The sequence below is a fragment of the Ornithorhynchus anatinus genome, chromosome 7 (assembly GCF_004115215.2).
Source record: "Ornithorhynchus anatinus isolate Pmale09 chromosome 7, mOrnAna1.pri.v4, whole genome shotgun sequence".
In the NCBI taxonomy this organism is placed as follows: Eukaryota; Metazoa; Chordata; class Mammalia; order Monotremata; family Ornithorhynchidae; genus Ornithorhynchus; species Ornithorhynchus anatinus.
The window spans coordinates 18,506,651-18,528,902 of NC_041734.1; the positions used below are offsets into that span (position 1 = coordinate 18,506,651).

Genomic DNA, 22,252 nt, shown 5'->3' on the forward strand with positions numbered 1-22,252 from the left:
AACTGAGGCCCAGAGATGTTAAGTGACTTGTCCAAGGTCACAGAGCAGGAAAGTGACAGAACAGGGATTAGAGTCCAGGTCCTTTAACTTCCAGACCCAGGCTATTTCTATTAAGTCATGCAAGGAGATATTTTATACCATTGGCCTGCACTGTTTGTTTGAAAAATAAACAGGTTCCATTTGGCTGACTTTTTCACTTTTTTCCTGGATTGTCACCTTCATCCCTCCCACTCCTAAACACCTCTTTTCTTCACCTTTCCCCCTCCCTTGTTTGTATTTCCTGCAGTGTGGCTTAATGGATAGAGCACAGACCTGAGAGTCAGAAGAACCTGGGTTCTAATCTTGGTTCTGCCACTGGTCAGCTGTATGACTTTGGGCAAGTCACTTCACTCCTCTGTGCCTCAATTTCCTCATCTGTAAAGTGGGGATTAAGACTGTGAGCCCCATGTGGGACATGGGCTGTGTCCAACCTGATAACCTTATATCTACCCAGCACTTAGTACAGTCCCTGACACATAGTCAGAACTTTAACAAATACCACCAAAAAAAAGAGAAAATTGATCATGTTCATCATGGCAAGATACATCAGTGAGATTCCACTACTACAGCTTTTCTTTCAAAATGCATTTCAGGTTAAGCACTGTAGTTTTCAAACTTGTCTGAGTGAGCTTGAGACATCTGATTCCTGCAGCAGTCATAAGGGAGGAAGGAATAGAGTGGCCGAAAGATCGTCCAACAGGAAATTCCATTTAGGGAGCACTTGTTCCTAGTCACTAGGAGACAATTCATCTGTTTCTTATCATTGAAATAAATCCCAGTAAAAAGAGCCCTTGGTCATCATTACGACAAATAAGAGGTGGTGCATTTCCCGAGGGCTGAGAAAGTGAATTCCACATCTTCCCTGGCAGCTTGAGCAGAAGGTTGAAAATACCCCCACTCGATTCTTTTGGGGTTGGAACATTTCAGGATGAATTACAATGGGCCTGGATTATCCACAAGATCACACGGCACAGCAGATTCTCTCCATGATTAATCTGGATTTTTTCCATGATGATGGATGTTAAACAATAATTCCATTAACCTCGGTCCAATTTGGCGAGGGATTCTAAGAGGGGCAGCCATTAAGGTTCAGTTGGCAACATTGGCAACTCATCTGGTATTGCCCAGGCACTTCAAATGTCCCTGATGCCCCTATCATCAATCTGTGCTTCCACTCTTTCCAAGTATAAGATGTAAGGCTGATTATAGGATACCGGGGAAAGAATCTGTTCTCCTGAAAACTATGTCATTCCTCCAGAGGAAAGAGCTTGGCTTGGCTCAGTAGACCTGGGTTCTAGTCTGATCTCAGAAAGTTAGAGAATTGATTTCTGGAGTTATGCCATCCTAGGAGAAGACTCAACTAGTATATTCTGGGAGGTGGAAAAGTCCAACAGAAATCATAATAATGATGATGATCATGATGACTATGGTATTTGTTAAGGGTTTACTATATGCCGGGCAATGTACTAAGCGCTGGGTTAGATAAAGCTAATCAGGTTGGACCCAGTCCATTTCCCACATGAGGCTTACAGTCTTAGTCCCCATTTTGCAGGTGAGGAAACTGAGGCACAGATAAATTAAGTGTCTTTGCTCAAGGTCACAGAGCTGACAAGTGGAGGAGCCAGGATTAGAACCCAGGTCCTCTGACTTCCAGGCCTGTGCTCTTTCTACTATGCCATGCTGCTTCTCATGCCCTAGTACCCATTCTACTGATTGACTTTGTTCAAATATCACTTGGCTTAAGGTTTCATACAGGACACTTGATCCATTTGCTCAATTCCTTTTCTCCAGCCTACTTAGACAGTGATCCCCATCTGAGACCTATTGGAGCTTCAAAGAGTTACGGTCCTTGATGATGGGAATCCTATATATCAATTCCATTTAAATGTACTCCCCAAGTGGTTAGTACAGTGCTCCACAATCAGTCAATCAATGGTATTTATTGAGAGCTTACTGTGTGCAGAGAGTACCACACAACAGAGTTGGTAGACATGTTCCCTGCTCACAAGGCCCTTACAGTCTACAGGACTGTAATCATTCAATTGTATTTACTGAGCACTTACTGTGTGCAGAGCACTGTATTAAGTGCTTGGGAGAGGACAACAGAGTTGGTAGACCTGTTCCCTGTCCACGGTGAGCTTAGAGTCTAGAGGGGCCATTTGGAACTATGAGATTTGGGCATTTGATATTTGCTCCACCCTCAGCCCCACAACACTCTTGCACATACCTGTAAATTAGATCCTATAGATTATTTATTTATGATCATGTCTGTCTCCCCCTCTAGCCTGTAAACTCATTGTAGGCAGGGATTGTGTCTACTAACTGTTGAATTGTACTCTCCCAAGAGCTTAACACAGTGTTAGCACCCAGTGAGCGCTCAATAAACAGCACTGAAGATGACAGTCTTTGCACTGTGAGCACTCCATAAATACCTCTGATCGACTGATTGATTCGGAACAAAAAAAGGAAAACTTAAACATAAAGCATATGTGTGTCCACAAGGATAGATTTCTCATTCATTTTTAACTCTCTCCTTCAGTGTGAGCCTAGATCCTGCCAGTTTTTCCTCCACATTTCCTCGGTCTGCCACTTTCTCGGCATCCAAACAGTCCAAGCATTTGTCAAAACCTGTATCCATCTCTTCATATCCATCTCTTCACTGATCTCTCTGCCTCCAGCCTCTCCTTTCTCCAGTCTACACTTTTCTCAGCTACAGAACATTTCTGGGGGTTCAGCGGTGAGCCTATCGACCTGGCTGCTGTGGTTAAATTCTGCAACACTCATTTGTTTGCACTGCCCAAGTTCAGGGGGCATCTTTCTATGGTGATTAGAAGAATTTTCCAGCACCCCAGCAGGGAACAGGCAGCTGTTTTCCTTCAGCACAGATGCATTCATCCATTTCTGGTCTTTGTAAGAAAATAAGTTAAATGAGACCAGCAGCTGCATCCAGAAGAATAAGTGGACAGAGAAAATAGGCAGCAGAAATTACCAGAGCCATGTGAGCTAGGTTATATGGTCTGTTTTCCAGTCTACCCCCGCTAGGGCATCTTTTTTTCCCCAACTCCAGTGGACAGAGCATGGGCCTAGGAGTCAGAGGATCTGGGTTCTAATCCCAACTCTCCCACTTACTTGCTGCGTGACCTTAGGCAGGTCACTTAACTTTTCTGTGCCTTAGTTTCCTCCTCTATAAAATGGGGATTCAATACCTATTTTCCCTCCTACTTAGTCTGTGAGCCCTGTTAGAGTCAAGGACTCTGCTTGATCTGATGATCTTGTACTTAATATAGTGCTTAGAATATAGTAAGCACTTAGCAAATATTACTATTACTATCATCATCATTATTTCCCTTCAAATCAAAATGCCAACAATGAACATACTTTGACGCTGGGTTATTTCTTCATCAAGTTATGAATAGGATTATCTTTCAACTCCTTGGAGAACCCTTTGACATTACCAGATTTTTTCCTATAGCTATCAGCACAAACCTAATAATGATCTAAAATGAACCAACTGTTTCCCAGCTAGTCAGGTAATGCAGTTGTCGTCCCCAAGTCCTTCAAGCCTTGTCATTGTCTAAGACCAAAGAATAGTTGTGTGGAGGATGTTGGTCAGAGTTAATGGAGCAAGGGGGACCTCATGTGGTGTGGAAAAAAGAATTGTGGTATTTGTTAAGCACCTATTATGTGCCAGGCATTCTCCTAAGTGCTGGGGTGGATACAAGGAAATCAGGTTGGACAGAGCCCCTGACCCACACGGGGATCACAGTCTTAATCCCCATTTTGCAGATGAGATAACTGAGGCCCAGAGAAGTGAAATGACTCTCCCAAGGCCACACAGCAGACAAGTGGTGGAGCTGGGATCAGAACCCATGATGTTCTGACTCCGGGGCCCGGGCTCTATCCACTATGCCATTCTGCTTTCCCTGTGGAGGGGTTTCTTGAATAATGAGAGTAATAACTGTTAAACACTTACTACATGCCAAAGAACATCATTATTATTATTATTTTGGACCTTGCCTAATTTCCATCTCTGTATTTTATCCCAGCACTTAGCACAGTGCTTTAACCATGGCAGGTGCTTAATAAATACTATTACTCCAGTTACTATTACTACCACTTCTGCTATCACTACTTCTGCTGCTGCTATTACTACTATTAGTAGTATAGCATTATTACTCCTATTACTGCCATTACAACTGCTCCTCAGGGGGACTAAAATCTCTTACAAATTCTCTGCACTAAGAAGAAAAGCTTTCTTCTCTCCTCTTTTCCACTCCACTCTGTGCTTTCCCAGCTTGAAGATTGTGTCAGTCTAATGTCTCCGCTCCTCCTGTCCTCTATATCAGGTGATTCTATGGGCATTGGTGGCTGCTTTTTGCCCTCCCCTGACTCACCCCTCTATCAACGCTCTGCTCACCTTTCTCCACCTCTTTCACCTGGCTCTAATGTTTGTTTTCCTCGCCTCTCTTTCTTCATTCGATCTATGTGGACATGCTACAGGAACTGCATTCCACCAAGAGGTGCATCAGAGCCCTCTGCCTCACTCCCTTCTGCTCTCTTGTCTGGGGTTGGCTTTTTGGAAACTTGATAAAATGTTCTGCTGCTTAACTCTCTGTGGCCCACATACTTCTCCGCAGTTTCAGAGCTAATGTGGGTTTGTCCAGGGGGAGGGAGGTTTGATAGATTGCTGTTGAGGCAATACTGTCGCCTGTGATTAATGTACGGAGGGCATTCATCCAAGGCATACACATTGTAGATTTACTGCAGATTGGAAGCTCCTCATTGGCCGGGAACATGTGTACCAACTCTGTTGTACCGTACTCTCCCAAATTTTTTGTACAGTGCTCTGCACACAGTAAGGATTCAATTAATACAAGTGGTGATCGATACTGATAAATAGTAATGCGCCATCAATCAGCCTTGATCACTTAATCAGTGGTATTTATTGAGCTCTTACTGTGCGCAGACCATTGTACTAAGCATTTAGGAGAGTTCAATAGAGTTGGTGGGCATGTTCCCTGCCCACACAGAGTTTGCGATCTAGTTGGGGAGACAGATATTAAAGTAAATTACTCCAAAAGGAAGGAATAGAATATGAGGATCTGTATTTAAGTGCTTTTGGAGTGGGGGTGGGGTGAGTATCAAAGGGCTTAAGGGGTATAGACACAAATGTATAGGTGACACAGATGGGAGAGTGATTAAGTGCTTAGCACAGTGCTCTGCACACAGTAAGCACTCAATAAATGTGATTGAATGAATGAATGGGAAAATGATGGAAGAACACTTTAAAGAAATGTATTTGTTTATAGTAATGTCTGTCTCCCCTCTGAGCTCATTGTGTGTGGAGAATCTCTCTGCTAATTTTGTTGTATTGTTCTCTCCCAAGTATTTAGTACAGTTCTGTGCTGTACAGTAAGTGTTTGATAAATACCATTGATCGATTGATTAATTTGAAGGTGGTGAGAGTAATGGTCTGTGGGATAGAAACAGGGAGAGAGTACCAGACTCCTTGACTCTCCAATCAAACAATAAGTCATATTTATTGAGCATTTACAGTGTGCAGGGCAGGGTAGTAATAATAATAATAGTTATTATTATTATGGTATTTGTTAACAGCTTACTATGTGCCAGGCTCTGTACAAAGCACTGGGGTGGATACAAACAAATCAGGTTGGACACAGTCCCTGTCCCATGTGGGGCTCACAATCTCAATCACCATTGTACAGATGAGGTAACTGAGACCCAGAGAAGTGAAGCGAGTTGCCCAAGGTCACACAGCAGACAGGTGACCAAGCCGGGATTAGAACCCATGATCTTCTGACTCCCAGTCCCATGCTCTACCCACTATGCCATGCTGCTACTAAGCACTTGGAAGAGTAAGCTCACTGTGGGCAGGGAATGTGGCTGTTTATTGTTGTATTATACTCTCCCGAGCACTTAGTAAGTAAGTGCTCAGTAAATATGATCAAGTGAACTGAATGACTGAATGAATAAACACAATATATAACATACACATTCCCGGCCCTGAAAGAGCTTACAATCTCCAGCCCTCCCAAGGTAACGCAGAGTCCAAAACTGTTAATCCATTCCTGAATCAGGCTACAGAAGTAGCTCTCTCGAAAACACCTGCTCTTTACTGATCATTTAGTGGGTGAAATGCAGCAATTTCATACTTATTATTACAAACTGCACTCCAAGACTCCTCCTCAGAAGTGCCAGGCATATGGTAATGCACTGATGCAGAAACAACTATCAAATGTCTTTCTCTGTCTCACCGTCCAAATCGCTTCTCTAGTCCGAATAGAGTCCTGGGATCTTTTCCATCCCAATATTCTAAGCTGCCAATTTTCCGCCTCAGCTTCCAAGCTTTTCAATCGACTAGAGGTGCCTTTCGGAGACATTTTCACCAAGGACAGACTTCCCTGAGCTGTGCTAATAGCCTCCATCAGAAAGCATAAGCCCTCCTTCCCTGGACTTGCCGTTTGAGAGAGGTGTTGATTTTGCTGAGTGAAATCATGTATGTCGTGGATACTTTTTCAAGCAGAAAACCAGGACTCACGAGTCTTTACTTAAGAGAAAGCCACGGGTGTCTCTTTCTAAACAAACTTTATTTTCCAGCCAAGCGAATTTATGATAGTGTGTGAATAAACCACCCAGCTGAGCTGCATTATTTTGAAAATGCACCCGAGTTCATTGTATAACACGGTACTGAAATGTAATATGTTTATGCAAGCTAAACAAATTTGAAATGATAAATGGTTATCGTGAGGGAAATTGGCATGTTGCAACATACAGGGAAAATGCAAATATGAACACATTTCCCTTCTGAACATTTTACTTTCTTGAGAATTTTATTTCTAGTATGGTTGTGCTCTAGCTTCTAGGCCAAGCTGCTTCTTCCTCCACAGCATCTTCAGAGTCTGTCCCTTCTTCTCCTTCCAAACTGTTACCACGCTGGACCAAATCCTTATTATACTCTAACTTGACTAGTTTATCAGCCCCCTTTCCGACCTCCCAGCCTCCAGTCTCTCCCCTCTCTTAGTCCATACTTCACTCTCCAGCCCTGATTATTTTTCTAAAATATTATTCCACGCCCATCTCCCCAATCTCAAAAAAAACAACAAAACCCAGCCTTCCAGGGCCATCCATCCTTCAAGAAAGCACAAAGTGGTGAACTGGAGAGTTGATGTGAGGGCTGCTGCTTGTAAACTCCTGATTCCACTTCTCTTAGAGATGGTGATTTAGTAGCCTTTCAGTGAGGTTTTGACAGAGCCCAGTTAACCTAGCTTACTACTCTCAGCGTTTCTCTTTATCTAGGGATGTGGAGGGAGACAGAGAGAGAGATAAAGTGAGAAACAAAGAGACAGAGAAAAAGGGCGAGAGAGGGAGCAATAGGGAGAAGGAAGAAGAGAGAAAGAAAAAGCATGAATAGAGCAAGAGAGAGAAAGGAAAGAGGAGAGTGATAGGCAAAAGAGGGAGAATGAAAGAAAGAGATGTAGAGAGGTGGGGGAAGAGAGGAAAAAGTGAAGAGAAACCAAGAGACAGAGAGAGTGAGACAGAAGGTGAAGAAGAGGGTGAAAGAAAGGGTGCACACACGAAAGTGGGTGAGCTACAAGAAACTGAACAAAAACTGATATTATTTTAGAAGACAGGATGTTTGCTACTGATAGGGCTGCATTAAGGGTCCTGGGTCCTGAGGCAAAGAAGATCAGGAGACCACTTGGCCAGAGTTCACCACCTTCTATCACTCCTGGCTTGAGTCACCCCTGCCCCTTTGGATCACATGATGTGGAGGCCATCCAGTCACTCGTTCCCTGGGGAAAATGTCTTGGAATGAAGGTTTCAGACTTCAGTCTCCCTCTGGACTATAAGGTCGTCTTGGGCAGGGAACATATCTACCAGCTTTGTTATGCTGTACTCTCCCAAATGCTTACTAAAGAGTTCTGAACAAAGTACGCTCTCAATACATACCATTGACTGATTGATTCAGTATGATCCTCCTTCTGAGAGAAGATAATGACAAAGGGGAAAGAGTGAAGTAAAGGACTATCTTTCCATGATATAGAAGGGTTTGTGGATTATAATAATAATGATAGTTATGGTATTTGTTAAGTTCTTACTATGTGCCAGGCACTGTACTAAGTGCTGGGGTAGATACAAGCAAATCAGGTTGGACGTAGTCCCTGTCCTTGGTGGGGCTTACAGTCTCAATCCCCACTTTACAGATTAGCTAACTGAGGCACAGAGAAGTTAAGTGACTTGCCCAAGATCACACAGCAGACAAGTGGCAGAGCCGGGATTAGAACCCATGAACTTCTGACTCCCAGGCCCATGCACTATCCACTGGTAAGTTTGTTTTACCAGCCCTACCCACTGGTAAACATCCCACCATCAATAGCTTTCATTGTCAAACCAAGAACAGCAGAAATATTTGTAGGTATTAATCATTATTTATTGAGTACTTTGTAAATGTGACTCTATTAAGCACTTGGGAGAACGCAGTACAATGACTAGACAATGACTAGCTCAAAAAAAGCTTACAGTCTAGATGGGAGGCAGATGTGAAAATATTTATGGGTATGTGCCTGTGTGCTGTAGGACTGAGAGGCAGTTGAATACCAAATACTTAAAGGGTACAAATCCAAATGCAAGGTTGACACAGAAGGGAAAGGGAGTAGGGGAAATGAGGGCTTAGTCTAAACTGTGAGCTCCTTGTGGGCAGGGAATGTATCTACCAACTTTAGTGTATTGTGGTCTCCCAAGTGCTTAGTACAGTGCTCTGCACACAGGAAGTGCTCAATAAATGCCATTGATTCAGTGATTGATAGGGAAGGATTTCTTGGTGGAGATGTGATTTTAATAAGGCTTTGGCTCAGGGGTTGAGTGAAAAACTATTTTGTGAGAGGAAGGGATCCCAAAGACAAACTCATTTTTCACTAGTCTTGTCCCGAATTCCATACACAAACTTCTTGGGCCTCCTGCCAATTTTTGGCATTCCCTGCTTTTCTCTCTCAGCTGTTCCTATCATTCATCTGGTCTCATAACTTCCTTGTTAGTGACCTTAATGCTTACCTATACTCCTGCCTTGATCAATCAATCCTATTTATTGTTTGCTGTGTGCAGAGCACTATACTAAGCGCTTGGGAGGATACAGTATAACACAGTAGGTAGACACATTCCCTGTCCAAGATGAACTTACAGTCTAAAGGGAGAGACAGACATGAATATAAATAAATAAATGATGGGTACATACACAGGTGCTGTGGGACTGAGGGATGGGTGACTAAAGGGTGCAAATCCAAGTGATGGAGAAGAGAGTGGGAGAAGAGGAAATGAGGGCTTAGTAGGGAAGGCCTCTTGGAGGAGATGTGCCTTCAGAAAGGCTTTGAAAGTGGGGAGAGTGGTGGTCTGTTGGATATGAAAAAGGAGGGTGCTCCAAGCCCGAGGCAGGGTGTGGGCAAGAGGTTGGCAGCGAGATAGACGAGCGAGAGATAGATTGGCATTAGAGGAGCGAAGTGTGTGGTCTGGGAATGCCAAAACCCAAGGAAGCATTTGACTGTGGAAAGCTAAAAGAGATTTTCCTCTCATTTTTTATCTTCCTTTGTCTGTTCCCACAAACTACACCTGGATAATAATTTTATCTGTTAATAATGTGCTAATACAATCAGGTTGGACCTTGTTCCTGTCCCACATGGGGCTCACAGTCTAAACTGGAGGGAGAAAAGGTTCTTAATACCAGATGAGAAAACTGAGGGACAGAGAAATTAAGCAACTTAATAATAATAATGTTGGTATTTGTTAAGCGCTTACTATGTGCAGAGCACTGTTCTAAGCGCTGGGGGAGATACAGGGTAATCAGGTTGTCCCACGTGAGGCTCACAGTCTTCATCCCCATTTTTACAGATGAGGTAACTGAGACACAGAGAAGTTAAGTGACTTGCCCACAGTCACACAGTTGACAAGTGGCAGAGCTGGGATTGCCCAGAGTCATACAGCAAACAAGTGGCAGAGACAAGATCAGAACACAGATCCTCTCACTTCCAGGCCTGGGCTCTTTCTATTAGTTCACGTTGCTTCTTAACAGGATAAGACCAGAGGTAGCTCTGGGGCAGGGCCAGAAGTGAATTTAACCAGAATCGATGTGCTTTCCCAGAGATGTTTTGGGCTGGTTAGTTCTCCTGAACAGATGCAGACAGTAGCAGCCATTGTATGCAAGGAGAACAGCTGGGTTCTTGCCTTTTGGGAATTACAATGACATTTTTCAAAAGCCAGGACACTGCATTCAGAAGCATCTTCTCAATACATAGGCAGGCACTCCATTGTAAAGAGAAACACTTCTGTCAAAATCAAGACTCTGCAGGATTCTTTTTTTATGGCATTTGTTAAGAATATATATGTGGTAGGCACTGAACTAAACATTTGGGGTAGATACAAGCTAATCAGGTTGGACACTGTCCATGTCCCACACTGAGGCTCACAGTCTTAATCCCAGTTTTACAGATAGGGTAACTGAGGCACAGAGAGGTGAAGTGACCTAGGGTCACCCAGAAAACAAGTGGTGGAGCCAAGATTAGAACCTAGGTCCTTCTGACTCCCAGGTCGATACTCTAGCCAGTACGCCATGCTGCTTCTTTGTTGACAAGCTTATAAAGGGTGGTTTGTAGTTGAAAAAATTTAAGTTCATTCAGAACTCAAGGCAGCCTTCTAACGGAAGCTACCTGAACTGCCATCCTGAAATCCTAAAATAACTAGAGAAAGGGAATGCTCAGTTTATAAAGATGCTTTTTGGTTCCTGAATGGTAGAAATTTAGAACTATCTTCCTCCAAGCTAACTGAGAAGACTTACCCAAGAAAGAAGGGCAGTCTGTGATGATACTCTTTTGAGTGATACATCTCCCTCCTCTTGTCATTTTGGAAAAGGGAAGGGTTGACTTTGCTGTTAATTTGCTTTGGAGTCTTTCTAATCCTCCTTCCCTCAATATTTATTATGCCAACTCTCTATTTTGGCTGTGAAAATCAATCAGTCAGTCATGTTTATTGAGCATTTACTATGTCCCGAGAACTGTTCTAAGCGTTTGGGAGAGTACTAGCATCAGAATTAGCAGATACATTCCCTGCCCATAGCAAGCTTACAGTCTAAAGCAGGAGGAAATTAGAGGAGGAAAACTGAAAAAAATGATTAAGGAAACTACAATACCAGTTCCCTAAGACTCCTTTATTATTATTATTATTTTTGTTATTATCACATTTGTAAAGTGCTCATTATGAGTCAAGCATAATTATAAGCACTGGGGTAGATACAAAGTTTATCAGGTTGGAAACAGTCCCTGACCTACATGGGGCTCATAATCTAAGTAGATAGGAAAATGAATATTAAATCCCCATTTTACAGATGAGGAAACAGGCCCAGAGAACTTAAATGACTTGCCCAAGATCACAAAACAAGCAATCGGAAGGGGCAGGATTAGAAACCAGATTCTCTGACTCTCAGGTCCGTGCTCTTTTCTCTAGGCCACTCTGAGTCAATAGCCATCCACCCCCACTCTGACTCTGAATGAATGTAGAAAAAAACCCACAACCTAATGCACTTCTCCCATAAATCAGAGATAGAGGCAAAATCTCAAGAAGACTAAATAGGTGAGACTCAGTGGGATGGAGTAGAAAGTGGGTAAGTGAAGAAAGTGGGGAGAGTGGTGGGAGAGAACTGAGGGACTGAGGGAACATGAAAGAAAGCAAGTAGGACAGAGAAGGTGAGTGTGGAGAATGTGAAGGACCAGGGGTTGCTACACAAATAGTGGAAAAAATACAAGAATATGAGTCAGAGGGTTTGGGTTCTAATCCTGCCTCCACCACTTGCCTGTTGGGTGACCTTGGGCAAGTCACTTAATATCTCTTTGTTTCCATTATTATTATTATTGTATTTGTTAAGCACTTACTATGTGCCAAGCACTGTTCTAAGCACTGAGTTTCTCATCTTTAAAATGGGGATACGGCACTAGCTTTCCCTCCCCTTTTGACTCCAAACCTCATTTGGGACCAAGACTCTGTCTGATCTGATTCTATTGTATCTATTCCATTCCTCTAGTGCTTGGTACATTCATTCATTCAATCATATTTACGGAGCTCTTACTGTGTGCAGAGCATTGTACTGTTTGGAAGGTCCATCACAACAATAAAGACAATCATAAGTATATTAATAAATGCAATCATTATTCTGCTAGAAATCGCTGGGAGCAATCTGAGGAGTTAACCTTTCTGATATTCTAATAGCTTCAGGAATCATCTGTTATGAAATGATTTCAAGATCCTCCATTCAGCTCTCCTTTCTTGACCTCCTTTCAACTCCAAAACCTCTAAGTTTTTCCTCTTATCAAACCTTGGTTGATTGTAGTTTTGCACATGAAACCATAAGGTTGTAAACTGCTTGAAAGAAGAGACTATGTAGTAATGTAGTAAGTGTGCTTACTGTGTGCAAAACATTGTACTAAGCTCTGGAAGAAAATACACAGGTGGGAATTAGACAAGATCTCAGTCCCACATAGGGCTCACAATCTAAATGTCTTCTCTTCTATTCTTGTCCCCCACAGTGGATGCTCAAAAATACTGTTGGCTGATTGATTAGGTTCTGACTTGTTTTTTTGTTGTCTTCTTTTTAATGGTGTTTGTTAAGCACTTACTATATGCCAGGCACTGGGATAAATACAAGATAATAGGGTTGAACACAGTCTCTGACCCATATAGAGTTCACAGTCTTAATCCCCATTTTATAGATACGGTAACTGAGGCCCAGAGAAGTTAAGTGACTTGCCAAAGATCACACAGCAGATGAGTGATGAAGCTAGGATTAGAACCCAGATCCTGTGTCTCCCAGGCCCATGCTCTATCCATTAGGCCCTACTGCTTCTCAAGGGATTGTTCTAATTCCTTGAATTCAAAGAATATAAAACTATTAACTAGTGTACCAGGTTTGCACCCAGGCCTCTCCAGTTCAACAGTATTGAATCCGTGGGGAAAACAGTGTGACAGAGAAGAATCTTCGTAAGAGAAGGATTTTGAATCTTCTGTGCATTTGGCGAGGGCTTTGGTATGGCCCAGAATCCAATCTTAAAGGCTGAATATCACAAGGGGATGCTTTTTTTAGATGTTATTGTGAATCATTTGGCACCGTCCCAGACTAGAACTTTATTCTTATAGACTCAAGAAAGAACAATTAGGACTAACAGTACTTCAAAAGGCAGTTTTGTAGTTTGGAACGGTTTGAAGTATGAGCAATTCAAATCACAAGAGCAATTGCTACCGTCACAGTGCCCTATACACACAGCATGTCACTACCAGAAAGAAATTGCACACTATAATTAGAAATTTAGTTGGATTTAATCCTTTAGCTGGGAAATGGTTAGTTATATAATATGACTTTCTTCCTCAGTGGCACTGTATAAGATCTTCACTATAGATGGGTTTGGGTGTAATCAGTTCTATCTCCATGGATTATTAGCATCATCATTATTATTATTATTGTTGTTATTGTTGTTATATTTTTAAGCCCTATGTGTCAAACATTGTTCTAAGTGCTGTGGTAGACACAAGTTAATCCGATTGGACACAGTCCCTATCCCACCTGGGGCTCACAGTCTAATCGATGATCCATGGATGATCTGGGTTAAGGGAGGAAGAAGAGTTAACCATCTCTAGGTTTTCACCCATTTCTCTCTCCCTTCTGGTACCATCTTTTTTTTAAAAAAAGTTATATTTGTTAAGTGCTTACTATGTGTCAAACACTGTTCTAAGTTCTGTTCTAAGACTGATTCACTAAGTCGTATTCACTGAGCACTTACTGTGTGCAAAGTGTTGTACTAAGTGCTTGGGAAAGTAGACTATCACAATATAACTGACATATTCCCTGCCCACAACAAGACAAGTTAATTAAGTTGGACACAATCCCAGGCCTGCATGGGGCTCACAGTCTAAGTAGGAGGAAGGGCAACAATAATAATAATAATAATTGTGGTACTTGTTAAGTTCTATGTGCCAGGCACTGTACTAAGTGCTGGGGGGTAATACAGGCAAATCGGGTTGGATAAAGTCCCTGTCCCATGTGGGGCTCACAGTCTCAATCCCCATTTCAGATGAGGAAACTGAGGCACAGAGAAGTGAAGTGACTTATCCAAGGACACCCAGCAGATATAAGTGGCTGAGCTGGGATTAAAACCCATGACCTCTGACTCTCAGGCCCATGCACTGTCCACTACACTATGCTGCTTCTCCATTTTACAGCTGAGGAAGCTGAGGTGAGAGAAGTGAAGTGCCTTGCTCAAGCACCTCGGGTCAGACAATTGTCCCCTTATAGGCAGGTAGGTTACTGCATAAAACTAATAATAATAATAATAATGTTGGTATTTGTTAAGCACTTACTATGTGCTGAGCACTGTTCTAAGCACTGGGGTAGATACAGGGTAATCAGGTTGTCCCAAGTGAGGCTCAAAATTAATCCCCATTTTACAGATGAGGTAACTGAGGCACAGAGAAGTGAAGTGACTTGCCCACAATCACACAGCTGACAACAGAGCAGGGATTCGAACCCATGACCTCTGATTCCCAAGCCTGGGCTCTTTCCACTGAGCCACACTGCTTCTCTACAAATTGGTCTCCCTGACTCCAGCCTCTCCCTTCTTCAATCTGTGCTACACACAGTTACTCAGATCATCTTCCTAAAACACTGCTCAGAATGCCTCACTCCCTTCTTTAGATCCCCCGCTACTGGCAAATCATTTCTCTCTGCATTAAACACAGTCCCCTGAGCAGGAGATAATAATTGTTGTATCGGCTAAGCACTCACTATATTCCATACACTGTACTAAGTTTTGGGGTAGATACAAGTTAATCAGGATGGACACAGTCCCTGTTATACATGGGGCTCACAGATTAAGTAGGAGGTACAAGTATTTTTTTAATCCCCATTTTGCAGAAGAGGAAACAGAGAAATAAAGTGACTTGCCTAAAGTCACATGGAAGGCAAGTGGTGGACTCAGGATTAGAACCCAGGTCCTCTAACCTCAGGTCCAGGATCTTTTCACTAGGCTGCACTGCTTTTCTGTAGCGGTACAACTTTCCACCACCTTTCTCCATTTTACCTGCCTGCTGTTTTCTCTCTCTACCCCTCAACTTGCTTTTGTTACTCCCCAAAGCTCACCTTCTAACTACACCTCACATGAGACCCTCTGACATCTCTGAACCAAGGCTCACCCTCTGAGCACCTGCATGGAGCTCCCTCCCACTTCAATTCTTCTAAATCCTATCCCTCCCCACCTTCAAATTCCTGCTAAAAAGACATTCACCATGAGGAACTGTCAAACACCCTAACAGTTGCATGAATTCATTGTGGGGAGGGAGTGTGTCTCTTGTTATATTGTACTCTCTCAAGTGCTTAGTATAGTGTTTTGCACACAGTAAGTACTCAATAAATGCAAATGAATGAAAGAATGACATTTATTAGAGCAACAGCATGGGTCTAGTGGAAAGCACATGGGTCCGAAGACAGATGCTATGGTTTCCAATCTTGGTTCTGCCCCTTGTGAACTTGGACAAGTTGCTTAACTTCTCTGGGCCGTAGTTTTCTCTTCTGTAAATTGGGGGTTCAATACCTGTTCTCCTGCATAATAATAATAACATTAATTATGGTACTTGTAAAGCATGAGAGATGTGTCCATGGAGTCGCTATGGGTCGAAAATGACTTGAAAGCACTTGAAAATGACTTGAAAGAAAAAGTGCTTACTAGGTTCCAAGCACTGTTCAAAGCCCAGGGGTGGATACAAGTTAATCAGTTTGGACACAGTCCCTGTCCCACGTGGGGCTCCCACTCTTATCCCCATTTTACAGATGAGGTAACTGAGGCCAGAGAAATGAAGCGACTTGCCCAAGATCACACAGCAGACATGGTGGAGCCAGGATTAGAACCCAGGACCTTCTTACATAGACTGCAAACCCCATGTGAAACAGGGACTCTGTCTGACCTAATTGACCTGTGTTTACCCCAGTGTTTTGTTGAGTCCTTGGCACATCATCATCATCATCAATTATTGAGCACCTACTGTGTGCACAGCAGTGTACTAAACACTTGGGAGAGAGTTGGCAGAGATAGTCCCTGACTACAGTGAGCTTACAGTCTAGAGAAGGAAACAGACATTCATATAAATAATATATAATAACCATTTAACAAATACAAGATTTTTCACTATTATGTGTTCACTTTCTTACTTTCACTTTTATGATATAAGTTAAGTGTTGTGCTTGAAGAGCACTCCACTAAGCACTTGGGAGAGTACAATAAAATTGAGTTGGCAGGCATGTTCCCTGCCCACAAGAAGCTTACAGCCTAGAGGGGGTGACAGGTATTAAAATAAATTGTGGATTTGTACATATGTGCTGTGGGGCTGAGAGTAGGGTGAATATCAAGTGCTTAAAGGGTACAGATCTGCATGCATAGGCGACTCAGAAAAGAGATTAGGGGAAATGAGGGTTTAGTCAGGGAAGGCCTCTTGGAGGAGATGTGATTTTAATAAGACTTTGGAGGTGGGGAGAGTGGTGGTCTGTCAAATATGAAGGGGGAGGGAGTTCCAGGCCAGAGTCAGGCTATGGGCAAAGAGTTGGTGGCGAGATAGAGGAGATTTTGGTACAGTGAGTAGGTAGGAGTCTTAGGCAACCAAGCCTGAGAGATTCCCCCAATCATAATTCCCCCCTACTCTGTTGAAGCTCAGTGCTGTCCAGACACTACTCAATTATTCTCATCAGCCCTTCAAAGCCTATCCAAGTCAGTCTTCAAATTGCAGGTGCTATTGCATTTTATCCAAACATGCCCAAGCACTCAATTTCATCTCCCTTATTTGTGGGATGGGGTTTTGCATTCGAAGATGCAGCTCTTTTTCCTTTTCTCTTTCACCCCGGAGAAGCGTTAAACCGTGAAAAATTCAGCGTTCACATTCCTGCACAAAGCCGTGGGGTGCAAAATGAATAAAAACCAGAGAGCTCGAAGGCCAATGGTTCCAGCTGCTGGCATTTCAGAAAGGAGGCGAGAAGAGGGATTGCCAAACCAGAGATTTCCAGGAAGCAGAAGGGCATGCGGCAGAGCGACACTTGGATCGTTCAACAGTGATTGCTTGTTCCTGGGCGACGTTCGTTTCATTTTTCCACAGAGTTGGTAGGCAAGTCAAGTCTGGGCTTTCGGGAACCAGACCACAGAATTCGCTTGGACAAACGAGGTTGATGTTAACAGTGAAATTTAAGAATGTTGACCTCCTGCCGAAGGAAGAGATTTCAGTACTTGGGGGTGCCATTTTAAGGCAGACAAAAGGCTCCTGGTTTGAGGATCATAAATCTGTACTTGTGGTGGAAAAAGAGATTGTAACGGGAACGAGGATGATTGGTGGAAAAGAAAAGGTAACAACCCATCAAAGGGAACTGATCATCACAAGAACAGACTTGGTTTTGATGAATTAGACTCTATAAAGCAAACCTTAGACAACACATAACATGAAACAAACGAACCCTTATCCTCCCTCCCTTCTTCTTGGTGGCTCCCACACCCAAAGGACTTATGTTCTTATCCTTATACTCTATGTCCCCTTATACTCTATGCCCCCTATCAGAGGTTTTTGAAGAGATGGGTTTCGCTTACTTCTTCATTAAACTGTGGTGAGTGCTTGTTAAATCAGATTGCCAGTAGGGGGAGAGCTCTAACAGAATAATCAGACTTTTGAGCACATCACTGGAAGAAACTCACATGTTCTTATTCTGAAATATAATTAATCAGAAGGGCTCCATTCAGATTCAGCTAAAATATGTTCCTTTTTCCCTTCTACCAGAGGCAAATCAGAAAACTAGCTTCCAAGGACATGTTCACCACTTGCCCATCAAGAGGAGTGAAGGAAAATTATTTTAATATGTTCTCTGCTAACAGCGCTCCACTTCCACTAAAACCCTCTCTCCCCTCTGAAGAAAACTCATAGAATTCAGACTGGCTTCCGCTGAGTGTCAGCTCAGAATCAAACATTTCAGAAGCCAATGCCTGAGCCAAGGCACCAACTTCTTTCATTACTATTACCTGTCAACAATATTCACGAGCATATTCACACCACTTCAATGTACTAGTGAAATCAGCAGTACTGACTATTAACTTAGGAAAGGAAATTTTCATGAAAGAGCTGGACCTGTTTCCTGCCTGAAATGATACAAAGGGTGACAGCAGTCTTTGATTTCCAAGTGCCATCCCACAGTCCCCCGAGTGTTTTGGGGACTTTGGGGAGTGGACTTCAAAAAGATGCTCTGTGAGAGAGGAATGGTGTCTTTTACTTTCATTATGTCTTCCCAAGTGTCTAGTATAGTTCCCTGAATACAGTAGGTGCTCAATACAGCCTTCTGGACCCATTAGAAGTCCAGAGTATCAGTTAAGCAGTGTCATAGCACATGGAAAGTGCAAAATAAAGAAGTGACATGTTTCCTGCCCAGAAGGAGTTTACACTTTAGCGAGATCGACAAACTTAAAAAAAATATGCAGCTAGAGTGGTCAAATCAATCAATCAATCAATGGTATTTATTGAGCTCTTACTGTGTGCAGAGCACTGTACTAAGCACTTGGGAGAGTACATTACAACAGAGTTGGTAGACACGTTCCCTGCTCACAAAGAAACTATACAGTACTGTAGCACTCAGCAACAGTAGGTGTTCTGAACAACACTCTGCACACAGTAGGCATCCAGTACAGCACAGTAGTAATAGTAATAGTGCGTCCTGAGTGCTTACTGAACACTGTACTATAATGAAAAATAATATGTCCTAGTGTATAGAATATGGGCCTGAGAGTCAGAAGAACCTGGGTTCTGATCCTGGCTCCACCATTTCTCTGCTGTGTGATCTTAGGTAAGTCACTACACTTGTCTCTGTCTCAGTAAAATGGGGATGAAGACTGCGAGCCCCTTGTGGGACAAGGGGTGTGTCCAACCTGATTAGATTGCACCTAATCCAGCATTTAGTACAGTGCCTGGCACATAGTATGCTTAACAAATACCTTAAAAAAAGTTCTGGGAGAGAAGGCACAGATGCTATTAGATACAGTCCCTGCCCCTTTTGGGGGCTCACAGTCTAAGCACTATGCATTAAGTGCTCAATATAGTGCCATGCACAGACTAATCATTCCAGAAATACAACTGATTAATGGATTGAATGAGAGGTATGAGGTTCTTGTAAGTTTCCCATTACCTTATTTTCCAGTCTCAAGGACTGAAAGCTATTTAGGGGCAGTGATCACATCTAACCTTTGTTCTACATCCTCAGAGGCTTAAGCACTTTTTTATGGCATTTATTAAGCACGTTATATGTATCACACACTGTACTAACCGCTGGGGTAGATACAAGATAATCAGGTCAGACATAGTCCCTTTCCGATGTGAAGCATAGTCTTAATCCCCATTTTACAGATGAGAAAACTGAGGCACAGAGAAGTAAAGTGACTTGCCCAAAGCAAACAAGTGGCAGAGCTGGGATTAGAACCCAGGTCCTTCTGACTTCCAGGCCCATGCTCTATCCATAAGCTACGCTGCTTCTCGGTTTCCTGCTCTTTGGCCCTGTCGATTGGGCAGCGTGGTTTATGACCAGGTTTTGAAAGTCAAATGGGCCCTCTGACTACCTCCACTCAAGCTGGAGAGGCCATCCAACTCGACCGTGTCCAAGAATAGCTGTGGATCTTAGTACAGTGCCTGGCACATAGTAAGCGCGTAACAAATACCATTATTATTATACAAGAGAGTCAGCAGGAGGCTCAGCACGAATTGGAAATCCAATTCCTGACTGAAATTGCAACAAGTGAACCCACTAAGGGTGACGCCTATCAAAAAGCAACTCAGATCCTGTCACCTGACCAGGATTTAGGACAAAGATAATCCGTAAAATTTGGCTGCTCCCATGGTTTTCGGTGTTAACAGTGTTTGCGTGACTAGGACTCTACTTTATGGTGACTTCTGGTCTCTGATGAAATAGCACCAGATTGATGTAGCAGTAGTAATCAATCAGTCAATTGTATTTATTGAGCACTTGTGTGCAGAGCACAGTACTAATTGCTTGGGAGATACAGTATAACAATATATTACACACATTCCCTGCCCACAATGAGTTTGCAGTCTAGAGGTTACAGACTGGTAGTTGTCATAGTGTTTATTAAGCACTTTTTTACTGTGCGCAGAACACTGTACTAAGCATTGGGAAAGAATACACAGTTGGGAGTTAGACATGGTTTCTGCTCCTCGTGGGAGGCTCACTTCTAATCAGTGATGCAATGTCACTTATAGAGCACTTATAGTGTGCAGAGCATTGTACAAAGCACTTAGGTGAGTACAAAACAATAGAGTTTGTAGACATGATCCCTGCCCTCCAGTAGTTTACAGTTAGGTCCACAACACTTATGTCCGAACCCATAATTTATTCATTTATGTTAATGTTTGTCTCCCCCTGTGAGCTCCTTGTGGGCAAGGAACATGCCTACAAGCTCTGCTATATTGTCCTCTCCCAAGCCCTTAGTACAGTTCTCTGCACATGGTAAGTGCTCAGTAAATAGGATTGATTGATTTTCTTCAAATTCCCATTTATCAGTGTTCTGCATCTCAGTCTACACGGAGTTCACAGGTTCCTTAGGGTGTGAACTGAAGCAAGTCTGCAAATGTTTCCTTTTCTCTTCTTTTCCAGGAAGGAGAGAATCCAGCCAGTCTTCGCCCAGACCAAGTAAGTAATCTCCCTGAAAAGCCTCCTCGCACAGCTTTAAGCTTCTGAGCCCATCAGTGCTTGGAACATCTTTCTGATAATTTAGAAACTTCTTCCTACCATGACACGCCATTTCCTTAAATCGTCCTCCTCCTTACCGCCACGATCATCATCCTCATCACCATTCACATCACAGAATGGTTGAATAAACTTGGATGTTAATGGGGACACACCAAATTTTTCCATCCCTGGTCTAAACTGTAAGCTAATCCCTAGACCATAAGCTTGTTGTAGGCAGTTAACGTTTCTACCAATTCAACCAATCAATCAATCAGTGGTATTTATGGAGTGCTTACTATGTGCAAAGCACTGTTTTAAGCACTTGGGAGAGCACAATTCAAGAGAACTAACAGATAAGGCCCTTGCCCATAATGAGTTTACAGTCTAGAAGGATGTCTTATATTGTACTCGCCCAAGCACTTAGTACAGTGCTCTGCACACGGTAAGCACTCAATAATAATTACAGTACTTGTTAAGCACTTATTGGATACCAAGCACTGTTCTAAGCACTGGGGTAGGTACTGGTTAATCAGGTTGGACATAATCCCTGTCCCACTTGTCTGCTTTGTGACCTTGGGCAAATCACTCAACTCCTCTGTGCCTCAGTTACCTCATCAGTGAAACAGGGATTAAGACTGTGAGTCCCACATGGGATATGGACTGTGTCGAACCTGATAACCCCAGTGCTTAGTCCAGCGTCTGGCACATAGTAAGCATTTAAGAAAAACTAATAAAAAAACAAATAAATAAGTAGGATGGAGAAAGATTTAATCCCCATCTTGCAGATGAGCTAACTGAGGCACAGAAAAGTTAAGTGACTTGCCCACACAGCAGGCACGTGGCAGATCTAGGATTAGAACCCGGGTTCCCTGACTCCAAGGCCTGTGCTCTTCCCATTAGGCAACACTACTTCTATACCATCAAATGCATGTTTCCTGCCCACAGGAAGCTTACACGGGGTGACAGACAAATTACAGATAAGGGAAATAGTAGAGTACAGGTTTTTTACATAAGTGCTGTGGAGCTGGGGTCAGTATAAAAGTGTTTAAACAGCAGGCCATGATGGGCCCTCACTAATTTCCTAAGCTTTTATTAATTGTACTGCTTATGTAGAAGTTTGGGGGCTTTTTTATTTTTAATGGTATTTGTTAAGCACTTCCTATGTGCCAAGCACTGTACTAAGCGCTGGGGTAAATACAAGCTAATCAGGTTGGACACAGTCCCTGTCCCACATGGGGCTCACAATCTTAATCTCCATTTTCCAGATGAGGGAACTGAAGCCCAGAGAAGTGAAGTGAGTTGCTCAAGGTCACAGAGCAGACAGGTGGTGGAGACAGGATTAGAACTCAGGCTCTATGACTCCCGGAGGATTTCTTTGTTGCTAAAGTTAGGGGCACTTAAAAAGAC

The 22,252-nt window shown here is 42.9% G+C and overlaps 1 protein-coding gene across 1 annotated transcript in view; it reads left to right on the forward strand.

Moving 5' to 3' along the window:
- LOC120638492 (carbohydrate sulfotransferase 9-like) overlaps positions 1 to 20,814 on the forward strand; it is a gene marked incomplete at its 5' end in the record, with an annotated part of 50,713 nt that extends 29,899 nt beyond the window's left edge. Inside the window, one exon of the mRNA XM_039912540.1 lies at positions 20,771 to 20,814. Within this exon, the coding sequence (XP_039768474.1) occupies positions 20,771 to 20,814 (44 nt within the window). The remainder of the gene's footprint in view (positions 1 to 20,770) is intronic.
- Positions 20,815 to 22,252: the final 1,438 nt, after the last annotated feature.